Below are 14,627 nucleotides of genomic sequence, written 5' to 3'. Positions count from 1 at the left end.
GTGTAATCAGCTGTTAAAATGTTTCATACATTAGGTTTCATGGTCTGACAGATCTCACAAAGCAAAAGGATTTGGTAACAGGTATCAAATGAACTCCCAGGCTTCTGCCACATCTTACTGAACAAAGTGGTAATGCAATCCCTTTACTTTTTTTTTAAATGCATCTTTGGCCATAGTTTCCATGGTTTTCTGTTTGGATGATGCAATACAGCCAAGTTCCTACATATAGGGTTGTTATAGCTCATTTTATGTTGTTGGCATCACCTTGATCTCCTCTCTGTTAAAAATAAAGTTCCTTGAAGTTAATAGATTGGCCATGACTGCCACTGTGAAGGAAGTGTTGGCCATTAGGAGCCACTTCATCTGTACAATGCTTGTGAACCACTGCTGGGACATTTCTTTGCATATTTCCTGATATTTTCTGGTGATTTTTAGCCCGTAAACGTCACTGTTGTCTTTTGTTGATATGTGTATTAGCAGAACGTACATCTAGTTTTTTTTATCCCATAATTTTTTTATTAAAAGCTTGTATTAGTATTCTCAAAAAAAGAGAGAGGGGAAGAGTCGCTATTAATAAAATATGGGAAAAAATGTGAATGCTTGAAAATAGCATTTTAGCTTTTTTGGCAGGAAAAAGAAAAAGCAATTGAAGGTTTACAAAAACTATAGCTTACCTGACATTGATTTCTTCCCACTTTCAAGAAATAAAGCTGTCCTTTGTTAGGGTTAGTCTTTTCAGATGTACATCAGCAGCATCATAGATAGCATCCTTTGAAACAAGAATGATTTATAGTTCATTACACAGAGAATTTGATATTTAAAAAACAGAATATTATCATACATTAGACTGCAGCATAATGAGTACTCCCAATGAAGAAGAATTGAAGTTGTGCCTTTAGTATTCCATGATTTTTCAAACCTTAACCACACAACCTTGACACAGCACTTAATAGTTCTAAGACATGAGTCTTTTAGGGGGCAGGAGCTGAAAACATTTCACCATAAAGTAAGTAGTGAAGACGTGCCTAAAGTTGGGCTTTTCCTGTGGAAGTTATCTGCAAAAATGAAAGTTAATTTTGGTGTGAAAACTCAACAGAAATTTCCCAATAACAAAATTTTACCATAGTGCCTAGTTCAAATGCCTCATGGGCCGTTCTCATCTATGTTCTTAATGCCTAGGCCAGACTACATTTCCCATGATGCACCCCAATTTCATAGAATCATAGAATAGAATACTAGGACTTGAAGGGACCTCGAGAGGTCATCCAGTCCAGTCCCCTGCCCTCATGGCAGGACCAAATACTGTCTAGACCATCCCTGATAGACATTTATCTAACCTACTCTTAAATATCTCCAGAGATGGAGATTCCACAACCTCCCTGGGCAATTTATTCCAGTGTTTAACCACCCTGACAATTAGGAACTTTTTCCTAATGTCCAACCTAAACCTCCCTTGCTGCAGTTTAAGCCCATTGCTTCTTGGTCTATCCCCAGAGGCCAAGATGAACAAGTTTTCTTCCTCCTCCTTATGACACCCTGAAAACTGCTATCATGTCCCCCCTCAGTCTTCTCTTTTCTAAACTAAACAAACCCAATTTTTTCAGCCTTCCCTCATAGGTCATGTTCTCTAGACCTTTAATCATTCTCATTGCTCTTCTCTGGACCCTCTCCTATTTCTCCACATTTTTCTTGAAATGCGTTGCCCAGAACTGGACACAATACTCCAACTGAGGCCTAACCAGCGCAGAGTAGAGCGGAAGAATGACTTCTCATGTTTTGTTCACAACACACCTGTAATGCAGCCCAGAATCATGTTTGCTTTTTTTGCAACAGCATCACACTGCTGACTCATATTTAGCTTGTGGTCCACTCTAACCCCTAGATCCCTTTCTGCCATACTCCTTCCCAGACTGTCGCTTCCCATTCTATATGTGTGAAACTGATTGTTCCTTCCTAGTGGAGCACTTTGCATTTGTCTTTATTAAACTTCATCCTGTTTACCTCAGACCATTTCTCCAGTTTGTCCAGATCATTTTGAATTATGACCCTATCCTCCAAAGCAATTGCAACCCCTCCCAGCTTGGTATCATCTGCAAACTCAATAAGCGTACTTTCAATGCCAATATCTAAATCGTTGATGAAGATATTGAAGAGAGCTGGTCACAAAACAGACCCCTGTGGGACCCCACTTGTTATACCTTTCCAGCAGGATTGAAAACCATTAATAACTACTCTCTGAGTATGGTTATCCAGCCAGTTATGCACCCACCTTATAGTAGCCCTATCTAAGTTGTATTTGCCTAGTTTATTAATAAGCCTATAATGCGAGACCGTATCAAACGCCTTACTAAAGTCTAGGTATATCCACCGCTTCTCCCTTATCCACAAGACTCGTTATCCTATCAAAGAAAGCTATCGGATTGGTTTGACATGATTTGTTCTTTACCAATCCATGCTGATTGTTCTCTATCACCTTACCACATGCCAAGTGTTTACTGATGATTTCCTTAATTACTTGCTCCATTATCTTCCCTGGCACAGAAGTTTAACTGGTCTGTAGTTTCCTGGGTTGTTCTTATTTCTCTTCTTATATTGTAGAGCATGAAGGGAGTCCCATAGCAACCATGGATCATTGGAGGTGTATGCTGGCTGAGGCACCAAGACTATAATAGAGAATAGAGGCATGAGGCATCATGGCAGCATTTCTGAACTGAAGTTGTGGAGTATTTGGTTCTTTTGACAATGTTTTCCACAGAAAGTGGACATTTAAAATTGTATAGTTGAAAACCCTAACTTCTGTCAAAGTTTTGTGCAAAACTTTTGACTGGCCCTACCTAGACCGTCTATGGCTAACATTATCATTTAAGTTTTGCCAAAATATCCAATTATGCTTTTTTTTTTCAGATCTTCATAACTGGATTTCCAAGGCTCTGCTGCAGTATACAATACTGGCAGTAAGAAGATACCAAGTGATTCACTGGGGCTTGGATCAGGTTCATGTAAATCAGAAACAAATACCTTTACTCAAGCTTTCAAGAAATAGTTGATTTTCACACAGAGGCAAAAGTTCCAGGCATCGAATAGAAATTTTATCCCTGATGGTGAATGTTTCAGGAAGAAACAAGCACCTGTATTGAGGAGTTACAAAAGAAACTGTTTTGCAATGCTGGACATCCTAAAGTCTTTGACTTCTACAGTAATTGAGATCACCCAGCACCTTCCAAGACTCAGCCTATACTGTGTACTAATAATGAAACTGTGCTTGTGCCTGTAAATCTGTTGCCTGAATCAGCAGCTAGTAAACAAGTAGTGCTTACAGTCTCAATATAGTGTATGAGGGTAAAAAGAGGAAGAATCTTACCCAATTGTTCTATTTAAGAGCAACATTTCCGTACATCTTAACTATAAGAATTTGAAAATACCCATACAGGGCAGAAGACCAAGGATTTCCAGCATGAGGGGTGTGCTTAGCTTCTTCAGAAGAATTTTCACCTGTTGCTGCAGTTCTGGTCTATTACTAGTATTCCAGAACTCTTTCCATGCAAATACATCTTTCTTAGGGATCAGCCACCTACTTCACCAGCTTCTAATACTGTATATTGCCAAGTATATGCATAAAAGCGTAACTGACAACACAGATGGAGACTGTATCCCTGTCCCAACATGCTCTTGAATTTATCTGCAATCTTCTCTCAATCTGAGGATAATCTCTACCATGGATTTATATAGAGTTCCTGAGATAATTCAGGAGTTCAACCCCACCTGCAGTACATTTCTTGGTAGGTCAGCTGCCTGCTGAAAGAAAATTCGTTCTTTTTCCTTCATCCTTCCTCTTTTTCCAAAGGCAAGCACTGCTCCTTGAAGCGGGCCACTCCCTGATGGAGAATGTAGCACCATTGAGGTCAGATGGTGGCTTGCTCCTCCTCATTTGTGTTGTCCACATCTGTTTTCTTGAGATATGTTCCCAGTGTGTCTTTATAACATGTCCTCTGACCACCACAAGATCTCTGACCATGGATGAGTTGAGCCTAGAGGGCTTGTTTTGGGAGGTGAGAATCTAGCATGGGCCCACAATGTCCAGCTCAGTGGAGTTGGTGGCAAAAAGAATAAGTGGTTCAATGCTAGTGACATTGGCTCAGTGAGGATGCTGGGATTAGGGCAGCCGTCTTCCCATTTGATTCACAGGATCTTCTAGAGCAGTACTTCCCAACCTTTTCAAGCATACAGACCCCTTTTCAATCTGTTAAAATGTTACAGACTCCCCCAAGGGAAGCAGCAGGAAGTGGCAGCCAGCACGTCCCTTGGCTTGCGCTGCTTCCTCAGCTCCCGCCCATTCCATCCCCTGCTTATCCACGGAAGATATGGCGAGGGGGCTCTCATGGCAAAAGGAAGCTCCTGCCCTGGCACTCTGTCCTTCGCCACGCATAGAGCCCTGTGGGGAAGGGGGGAAGAAAGGAAAGGATCAGGCCCACAGTGGGACTGGGAAGAGGGATGGAGCGTAAACAGAAGTGCAGCTGGTGGAGGGAGGACAGATGGTGCCTATCAAGATCCTATCCCCAGGGCAAGAGGCAGCATATGTGCAGCCGGTTGTGAATGTGAGCCCCAGGCAAGAATTGCCTGGTAGAAAGTCCTAGTCACATGGTGGCCCAATCCTTACTTTTCTTTTCCTTTCCTAAAATTTCCACGAACCCCCTAAAGTACCATCGTGGACCCCCAGGGGTCCACGGACCAGAGGTGGGGAACCACTGCTCTAGAAGCATTGGTGGTGGTGCCCCTTCACACGCTTGAGGGCTGTTGATAGCTCACCCTGGGTCCAGTGAATAGGGGCATCCTTTGGTAATGGCTCTGATGCCTTTTCATGGTCCATGACCTATGGAAGGCTGCCAAGATTCAGCTTTATAAGACAGTTGTCATCCATACATTCTATGGAGGTAAAACCTGGGTGACTCTTTAACTAGGCTGTGTGAAAAGGTGCCGTGCACACCTAAATTCTCTTTTTGAATCCGATATGTCAGTGAAAATGAGGGGAGGGGTGCAATGTACACGCACACGCACACAGAGAAAGATGGTGTATCCAGAATAGTAGGCTCAAGAGAGGGTTGGGGTGGAGACAGTGAGATCTCCCACAGGTACATTAGCTAGCATTTTAACAAAGCTGAGGTTTATTTAGGGCATAACTCAAGCTCTAAATGTTAGGTTTAGAAAGAAATGTTCTACATTAGTGGGTAGAATTGTCAGTGACAGGGTTTCTTGCACCTTCCTTTGAGGCATGTGGCGCTGGTGATGCGACGAGATGGAGCAATGGTCTGACCTAGTATAATGATTCCAAGGTACTTAGGGACCAGCTCTAGCACCTCACCTGGGAGTTTCATTTTAGCCCAAGTATTGAATAGGCTGGGGAAGTGATCTGCTCCCTCACCCTAGTAGCTTCGCCAGCACAGGATGGGGCCATAAAGGTGAGAATCACACTCAACTGCTGCCTTCGCTACACTTCTGTATGCATTGGAGAGGGAAGGTGGGTGAAGTAATTGCTCTGTGAAGTTAAAAAGTTTGTGTCTCTCACCAACAGACAGTCCAATAAAACATGTTGCTTCACCCACCTTGTCTCTCTTGGGGTATGTCTAGACTACATGGTTCCGTTGTTGGAGCCATGTAGATGAGTTTACTAGACATAGGAAAATGAAGTGGTGATTGAAATAATCGCCACTTCATTTACATCAAAATGGTTGCCACGCTGTGCCGATCAGCTGTTTGGCGGCACAGCAGGACAGTCTGGACGCTCTGCGGTCGACAAGGGAAGCCTTTGTCAACCGCTCCGTTATGCCTCGTGAAATGAGGTTTACCAGAGAGGCTGACAAAGGCTTCCCTTGCTGACCGTGGAACATCCAGACTGCCCCGCTGTGCCGCCAAACAGCTGATCGGCACAGCACAGTGGCCATTTTGATGTAAATGAAGTGACGATTATTTCAATCGCTGCTTCATTTTCCTATGTCTAATAAACTCATCTACATGGCTCCGTCAACAGAGCCATGTAGTCTAGACAAACCCTTAGAGAGCAGGTTTGCCTGCTGGGGACAGTGTTTATTTGCAGTCAGGCACCCACCTTGTCTCTCTTGTGTACGTAATGCAGACAGAGCAGACTTTGGCTTTCAGGCTTGTTGAGCCAGCCCTTTTCACAAGCACGGAAATGTGAAAGTAAACTTATGATTCCTGGAATTAGCAGGGAGGGGAACGACCATAGCTCAAACCTCAGCTTTGTTAACATGCTAGCTAATGTACCTGTGGGAGATCTCACTGTCTCCACCCCAACCCTCTCTTGAGCCTACTATTCTGGATACACCATCTTTCTCTGTGTGCGTGTGCGTGTACATTGCACCCCCTCCCCTCATTTTCACTGACATATCGGATTCAAAAAGAGAATTTAGGTGTGCACGGCACCTTTTCACACAGCCTAGTTAAAGAGTCACCCAGGTTTTACCTCCATAGAATACCAATGTATTTATGTCTCCACTTGACCTATTATTGCCCTATGCCTTGGGGTGCTGAGTGTGTGTGATTTCAGAGGAAAGCTGTGCAGCCCACGAAGCCTTTCTCTGGATTAGAAAGCTGTGAGGAAAAACCCTTATGGCCTGATTTCACCTCCTGCCCCAGGCTGTTTGAAAGGGTAATTCATCTGTGCAGAAAACAAAGAATAGTGGCACAAGCAAAGAGCACTGTTTCCCTTTGTGGTTGTGTGTGTGTGTGTGTGTGTGTGTGTCGTCTTTTGTGGGTGTGGAATAATCTATTAAGCCATGTTCCTTCTCGTCATGGGTCAAATCTAGAGAGAGCAAACTTCCTTATTAGATGAGTTTAGAAACATGATGTTCCCCACCTCCACCTGCACTGGTGCAGCAAATACACACAGAAAGGCAGCACAGCTGAAGTGCCTCACTGGTTTTAGGAGTTTTGTTGTTGCTAAAGAGAAGAGGGGAGGGGAATTGCAATGTGGTAGATTTGATGCCTGTCTGGTGTCGTTTCACAAAGCCAGAGGCAAAGGGCAGGAATTTGCTGGGTCCAGCCAGGGCAGTTGCAGGAGGCAGTGTGAGGGGTGCAGAAAGTGGTTTCAGGAAGTAGTGGAAGGAAAGGGTCATCAGGAAATTGCTGGATGGAGCAGGAGGAAAGGGGTGGCAAGAGGCAGTGGGAAAAAACAGGGTAATAGGAGGATGCCAGAGTTAGCAGAAGGAAGGGGACAGACAGCAGCTTGCTTGAGATTGAAAGGAAAGGAACATCAGGAAATTTGAGGCTAGAGCAGGATGCTGTGAAAGGGAGGAAGCAAGCAAGCAGGAGGTTCCAAGAAGTAATGGTTGGAAAGAAATTAAAAATAGGGCAAGAGGGAAGACGGGCTCGGACAGGAGGCAGTAGGGTGGATTTGGAGAGGGAGACAGGGAAAGCAGCACTAACAGCAGGAGGAGGGATCATAGGCTTCATGACTAAACTTCTTCTAACAGAGGGGCGGGGAGAGGAAAGGGAGGGACGAGAAGAAAAAAAACCCTGCATGTTAAGTCCTGAGGAAATGCTGTGGGAACTCAGGCCAGTTTTTTTTTTTTTTTTTTTTTTGGTATGTTTGTTTTCTCCCCTCGTGTAACTGAGAGGAAGGAAAGGAAGAAAGAGAAGTAGCAAATCCAAATGTGCCTTACTCTGCTGTGGCTAGGGCTAGGGGGGTTGGTGTGGAGGATCTAATTTCTGGTCAGTGGCAGCAAAAGGAACAGAGACAGACACACGGACATGTCCATCTCAGCAGGCGGTTGGCTGGTTCTCTGTCTTTTCATGGCTGACAAACAGGTACGGCTCTATTAACAAGTAGATGTAAAATGTATGTGAGGGGGAGTGAGCATTGTGAACTGTTCAGAGGGTCTCTGTGCACTGAAAAGAGCCTCATTGTGCAGGGTTTGGCTTCTCATAGTGACTGTTGCTGAAGAAGAAGGATTAACTTAAGTTTCCCCTGCCTTTTTCCACAGCTTGGCTGCCTACTTGTTATTTTGACTCGCCCTGTCTCACAAGCTTCCAACTCCCTCTGCCTTTAAAAACAAAACACCAAAAACCCAACCCCCCAAAACAAATCCAGAAAATTGGCTTGAGAACCGCCTGCTCCTCCTCAGTGCAGTGTGTGAGAAAATATTTGCAGAGGGGTTGTGGAGGGCTATAATTTGCCAGTAGCCAAAAACACGGCAAACTCCTCCCAATTAAAGATAGTTTGTTCCAAAGAGACTGCTAACACTTGTCTCAATTTTTGTATTACACGGGATCATAGTGGCTAAATATAGAACAAATCTGTAAGGTCAAGTCAGTCTATTTTCCCAATACTGAAGGATTTGTTCCCCTTTGGTATCTTTCCTATCTTCATGGCCTTTATTACTATACAGTCTCAGGGCTTCACAAGCATTAAGAGTTTGATCTTCCCAACACCCCTGTGAAGTATGGACAAACCCCTTTGACAATTGGGGACCTGAGGCAGAGAGAAATTAAATGAGCTGTCTAAGGTGACACACCAAGTTTGTCATGCAGCAGGGAATTGACCCCAGACCCAGGCTAGCCCCCCAACCATGGGGCATCCTTTCTATTTAAAACAGAGACTATTCCCTATGTCTGTAGTAGACTAAATGGGATTTGAATCTATGACCATGGGCGTACAATGCATAACTCTTGCCACAACTCTCACTAGCATTTAGTCTAATATACTCCTAGATGTTCCCAGAGGTGGGACTTCCATCTTTAAGCTTAAGGAGACCATACCACAGCCAAGGAGCCTGATAAATACCTATAGAATGATCAGAATTTTTTCCCATTTAGCTTCCATTTCCATAATGTCATTGTTATTCTTAGTTATACCTCTGTGCACCTGTCTAAATTAGTCTTTTTTTTTTATTATTTGGGGCTAAAACTTTTCAAATATTGGTGGAGAAGTTTCATGTCCCAACTTCACTATTACTTTGGCAATGTTATAATTATATATACATATACTGTTTCCTCTGAAAGTCAGTTCCAGCTGCTCCTGAATCAGTATTATTATTATTATCTGAATGCCTTGTGTTTGTCAATATTTTATTGTTATTTTAGGTATAATTTTCTTAGAATTGCTGTCTTACCCAGAGTTCTGGTCTGTGACTGGGGAGCCTGCAGGGCAAGACATTGTACAAACACAAAGGTTGTGTCTAGACTGGCCAGTTTTTCCAGAAAATCAGCTGCTTTTCCGGAAAAACTTGCCAGCTGTCTACACTGGCTGCTTAAATTTCCGCAAAAGCACTGATGATCTCATGTAAGATAGTCAGTGTTCTTGCGGAAATACTATGCTGCTCCCGTTCGGGCAAAAGTCCTTTTGAGCAAAATTTTTGCAGAAAAGGGCCAGTGTAGACAGCTCAGATTTGTTTTCCGCAAAAAAGCCCCAATTGCAAAAATGGTGATCGGGGCTTTTTTACGGAAAAGCGCGTCTAGATTGGCACGGACGCTTTTCCGCAAAAAGTGCTTTTGCGGAAAAGTGTCCGTGCCAATCTAGACGCTCTGTTCTGAAAATGCTTTTAACGGAAAACTTTTCCGTTAAAAGCATTTCCGGAAAATCATGCCAGTCTAGACGTAGCCAAAATGAAAAGATGATCCCTGCCCCAAAGAGCTCACAGTCTAATGATTTAATGTAGAAGAGTGGGGACTTGCATGTGTGCATTAGCCTGCACTTTAATTAATTGAATCTGATTCATTATTTTCTCTCTAACTCGCTATTGTATTATTTTTCTTTCCTGATGGATGTTCAGAACATTTGCCAATGTGGTATCATTTGCAAATCTAATTGATGTCCAGTACATGATAGAACAAGAAGCAATGGGCTTAAATTGCATCAAGGGGGGGTTAGGCTGGAAATTGGGACAAACTTCCTAACCATCAGGATTTTTAAGCACTGGAATAAATTGCCTAGGGAGGTGATGCAATCTTCATCATTGGAGATTTTTAAGAGCAGGTTGGATAGACATCAGACAGGGATGACCTAGATGGCGCTTGGTCCTGCTGTGAGTGTAGGGGACTGGACCTGATGACCTCTCAAGGTCCCTTCCAGTTCGAGTATTCTGTGATTCTATGATACTTCCTCCCCCAATCATTAACAAAGACATTTTTTCTCAAGTGATTTAATTTTAAGGAAATTATTTCCTGTAGCCTGGTACAGGACATCCCTGCTGTAAGTCACCCCTGTATACATTGGTTCTGCACTAGCATCACTGATGCTTGTGGGACTAATTCAATTTTAAGTCCTCCAATTCCCCACTCTTGTGGCATGCAAAAAAACAGAACTAATTCGCATAAAAAGAAATTAGCCATGGGGGAAAAAATCCCACTTTGCGTCCTTTTACTATACATCCACTTTTTTTTAACATATCTTGGTTGTATAGCAGGGACACCCTGTATCTATCTGTTGCTTAGTTGAACTCAGGAAATGCACCTAATTCAGGATCCAATGCTCCACATCCCCAAAATGAACAGTTCATATGTTTCCTCCCAGATTTATTTCCCCCGTGATATTTTCAAGACACTCAAACAAAGAGGAGTATCCTTTGGTATTGGTTTTATGAGCTTTCCGTTGTACTTAAGCACATGTTTCACTCTATGCATGCTAATGGTTGCTTTGTCAAATAGTGCACAACCTTCCATGGCCCATGTGTTGGATAACAAAGATCCAAAATGATCCGAGTCCCAGGAACAGCTGTAGTTTAGGAAAGGTTGTTATTCTGTGGTGCTTATTGTGTTTAATCATTAATTTTATAACTTCTCTACCATTATTTGACATTTTATGACATAAATAGTTGATAATAATAGAAGTGGTTTGTCTGACATAACAGTACATTTTAACCAAAATCAATGACACATCTCTTAATTCAGAACAGTTGAGAGATGCTAATATTTCAGACTTTTATCATGCCTTCCATCTGAAGATCACAAATATAAATTAAGACTTATAACCCTTTGGAGGTAAGCAGTGTCTTAATTTTGACAGGGGAGAAACAGGCACAGAGAATTAGTGATTTGCCCAAATTAACACTAAAATTCTGTGGCAGAAATGGGAACAAAATCCACACCTCCTCTCTTCCAGTCTTGTGGTTTAACCATGAAACAATTTTTCCAAGACATTTGCCTTTTACTGTGTCAGAATATATAATACCTTCTTTCCTGACACATGAGCAATGCAGCTTGTTTGTGGAATGTTATATATAATTAATATTTTCCCTTTATTTGCTTCATACTTGTTAAGTGCCTCATTCAGATGCGGAATAAAGATGAGGAGAATATGTATTTGTCAGTATTATACAATTTTAATGCCATTCCTCCTTTCTGAGTGTCTGTGAACTGGATTCTCCTTCCAAACCATATAGTAACTATTTGCTTAACATTGTTGTTATGTTCCTGAAAAACGCTATTTTAGTCGAAACAATGTTAAGTGAATCCAATTTCCCCATAAAAATTAATGTAATGAGAGAGAAGGTTAGGTTCCAGGGAAATTTTTTTCAGCAGACTAAAGACAGTACAGGTTGAACCGCTCTAATCCAGCACTTTGTGTTTCAGCAGCATCCATGATCCTGCATGATTTTAGTTAGCCAGATGGCAACTTATCATGGCTGTGGCAAAGTTTCCTATAGTCCCATAAAGTTTGTTTGCAGCCACCAATCCTGGCTCTCAGTGTTCTGTGCTGTAATTTAGATTTATATGATCTCTACATGTCTTCTAAGAGCCCAGCAAGCAGTGGAAATGTTGGTAATGCTGCTAGACAATATTGAGTTTCCATGATTCAGCAAATTCTCTGGTTTGGTACTGGTCTGGTCCTGAGGGTGCCAGACTAGAGAGAGGTTTGGATACGTTTTAAACAATTTTAAACAAACAATTTAATACTGTACATAGTAATGATGTTTGTGAAGCTTGGTTGAAATTGTACAATCAGAGGGTGGAATATTTCCCAGAGAATATCTTGCTACTAACATTCGGCTGAGACCTTTAAGGTTAATGTGGTGTTATTAATATTTTCCCCCATACTCTACAAGGAAGCATGGGCTGAGGCAGGAGCAAGGAAACACAACAGACATGGAATAGAGTCAGGGGCTCAATCAGGGAATGCAGGGAAATCCTGACATCAACACTCCTCTCTCCCTCCTTCTCCCTGACTCCCACGCATAGCAAGCAGGGGACTCCTGGGAATAGCTCCAAGGCAGATGGCAGGAGTAGCACTGCAGTGGGGAGAGGGGCAGCAGACCTACTGCTGTCAGCTGCCCAGCCACCTATAGTACTTTAGAGGGAACTTAGGGGAGCTGATGGAGGACTTCCAGACCATCCCGGTTCCAAGCCCCCATAAGGACAGGCCGCTTTTCCAGCAAATCCTGAAAGTAATGGATAAAACAGGTAGACAAACAATGTTATAAGACTGCCCTGCACAACTTTGAATACGCATGTGCTGTAATACATAAACAACGTAACAACATTAACTGGTACAATGTTAAGTGAGGAGTTCTGTACACAATAAATATTGTGTCTTCCCACGTGGAGGGGTTATTCAGTCCAAGCAATAAGAATGTTTAGGATTTTAGAGAAGTTTCTAAATGTTTTTGCCCAAAACATAGACCTTTCTCCTATCTCATCCACTCTCCAAAACAAAACAAAACAAAAAACCACTCTATAGTATTTATAATGGGAAAAGAAGTAATAAAATAAAGCAAAACTGCCATGAGGCCTCAGTCTTAAACTTTGGATTCTTTGTCATTTAAGTTACAAATATATAGTATAAGCTATTTTGATTAAATTACTTGGCTGGTCAAAATGTACTTTCAGGAAATGGAACTTACAGGGAAATCAAATTTGAGTTGCTCTGCAGTTTTCTAGGGAAGAAGGGGTGCATCACAAATCTAAACTAACTCACCGCAGGGTCTGATATAAAAGTGATAATTGTGTGGCATATGAGGCTAAAACCGTTTTTCCCCTATTAACATGAGGTATAAATGTTGGGCCGCCACAGTAGGTGTAGTCTAATATATGTTCACTGGATTTTCCATCCATACTTTGAAATATTCTATCGAATCTTCATTAATATTAAGCTTCTTCTGTGTCCCCTTCCCTAATGCAACCAGACATGCTCACATCAAATTGTACAAGTTAATAAAATAAAGAGTTTTCTAATAATAGTATCATTTTCATGAAAATATACTCCATCTACTAGCTGGGGGTGGGAGTATGAAAGTTTTTTTTTCATCATCTTCTCTATCGGTCTGTGAGGACTGAAGCACAGTTCAACACCATAATTCTAGATTGAGTCATAATAATGATCCAACTACTAGTACTGTACTGGTACTACCGCCTCCAGTCATTCACTAGCAAAAAAAAAAAAGGAGAAAATTCCAAGGATAGCTCTGCAAAAAAAAAAAAAAAAAAAGTTGGAGATATAAAGAATTCACATGCTGAAACAGGATGGATTGACTGAATCGAACGCTATGTCTATGCAGCAACATTATTCCGAAATAACAAAGTCTGTGTCTGCAATGCAAGCAGTTATTTAGATTTCATGTTAAAATAGTGTCAAGCTGGAGGACTTCTTATTCCAACCCCTGTAGCCCTCATTTTATGAGGAGTAAGGGTAGTCGGAGGAAGAGTGCTCTTTCTTGGACTTCCTGCTGTATAGACAGTGCCAAAAGCTGAAACAAGCTCTTTCAACTTAAACTATGCAAGTGACATAGCTCAAATTGCATAGCTTATTTCAGCTTTAGCTCTGCTGCATAGACATGCCCAAAGTGATTTAAACCACCAATATGATCATTATTTCAATCACCAAGAAGAAAATTTAAATTTAGATAGTTCATTTAAACCATGTTTTGCATTTATACTGATTAGTTATTTTCCCTAAGGAAGGATTGTTTGGTAGCCATTAAAATATGCTGATTTGCAATGAAATAATAAAATAAAACCTTTATACTACATTTGGTGCTGCTTTTTTTTTCTTTTGCTAATCAGTAGGATACACAATATGTAAATACTTATTTAAGGAATTATATAGCTTAACTTACATGTTACAATCCTAATTTTTTAGTTTTTATTCTGTTAGAAAATGATGACTGATGCATTTCTTATTTACTAGATTATTAATTTTGTACTTGTGATATCTGTCAGGCTCTATTTGGATGGAAAATCAAACTCAATTAAAATTCACCAAAACAGTATTTTATTTTTCAATTAAATAAATGACCTTAAATATTCTGGATAAATAAGAAAAAGGGTTTATCAGAACATATTTTGCATTTGAAACTCATTTATTAAACAAAGAAAATATCTGTACTTAATTAATTAATTGAATGGATTACTTCTGGTCTCTGGGTTCATCAAGATTTTTAAAATGAGTATATTTCATCTTCTCCCAACTCTTCTCTAGTTTTTATTATTAGATTGGAAGAAGAAAAAAAATCTTTTTCTTCTTTTCCAAATGCTGTTGATTTTGTAGCTTTCAATGAACGAGTCATAGAATTGAACTAGTTGAATAAACTGAAATGAAGAAAATATTCTCTCTGCACTTGCAGAAAAGGCTGCTGTTGTCAAATGCTAGATTATCACATCAGCAAACTTTGATTCCAGGT

General features: G+C 41.2%; 1 protein-coding gene across 1 annotated transcript in view; it reads left to right on the top strand.

The window, feature by feature from the left end:
* Positions 1-7,552: 7,552 nt before the first annotated feature.
* TNFRSF11A (TNF receptor superfamily member 11a) overlaps positions 7,553-14,627 on the top strand; it is a 47,523-nt gene continuing 40,448 nt past the window's right edge. Inside the window, exon 1 of the mRNA XM_075921381.1 lies at positions 7,553-7,821. Within this exon, the coding sequence (XP_075777496.1) occupies positions 7,765-7,821 (57 nt within the window). The 5' untranslated portion in view covers positions 7,553-7,764. The remainder of the gene's footprint in view (positions 7,822-14,627) is intronic.

Source organism: Pelodiscus sinensis, chromosome 2 (assembly GCF_049634645.1).
Source record: "Pelodiscus sinensis isolate JC-2024 chromosome 2, ASM4963464v1, whole genome shotgun sequence".
Taxonomy (NCBI): Eukaryota; Metazoa; Chordata; order Testudines; family Trionychidae; genus Pelodiscus; species Pelodiscus sinensis.
Note: the sequence above shows the minus strand (reverse complement) of the source record. Positions and strands in the feature narration are given on the sequence as shown.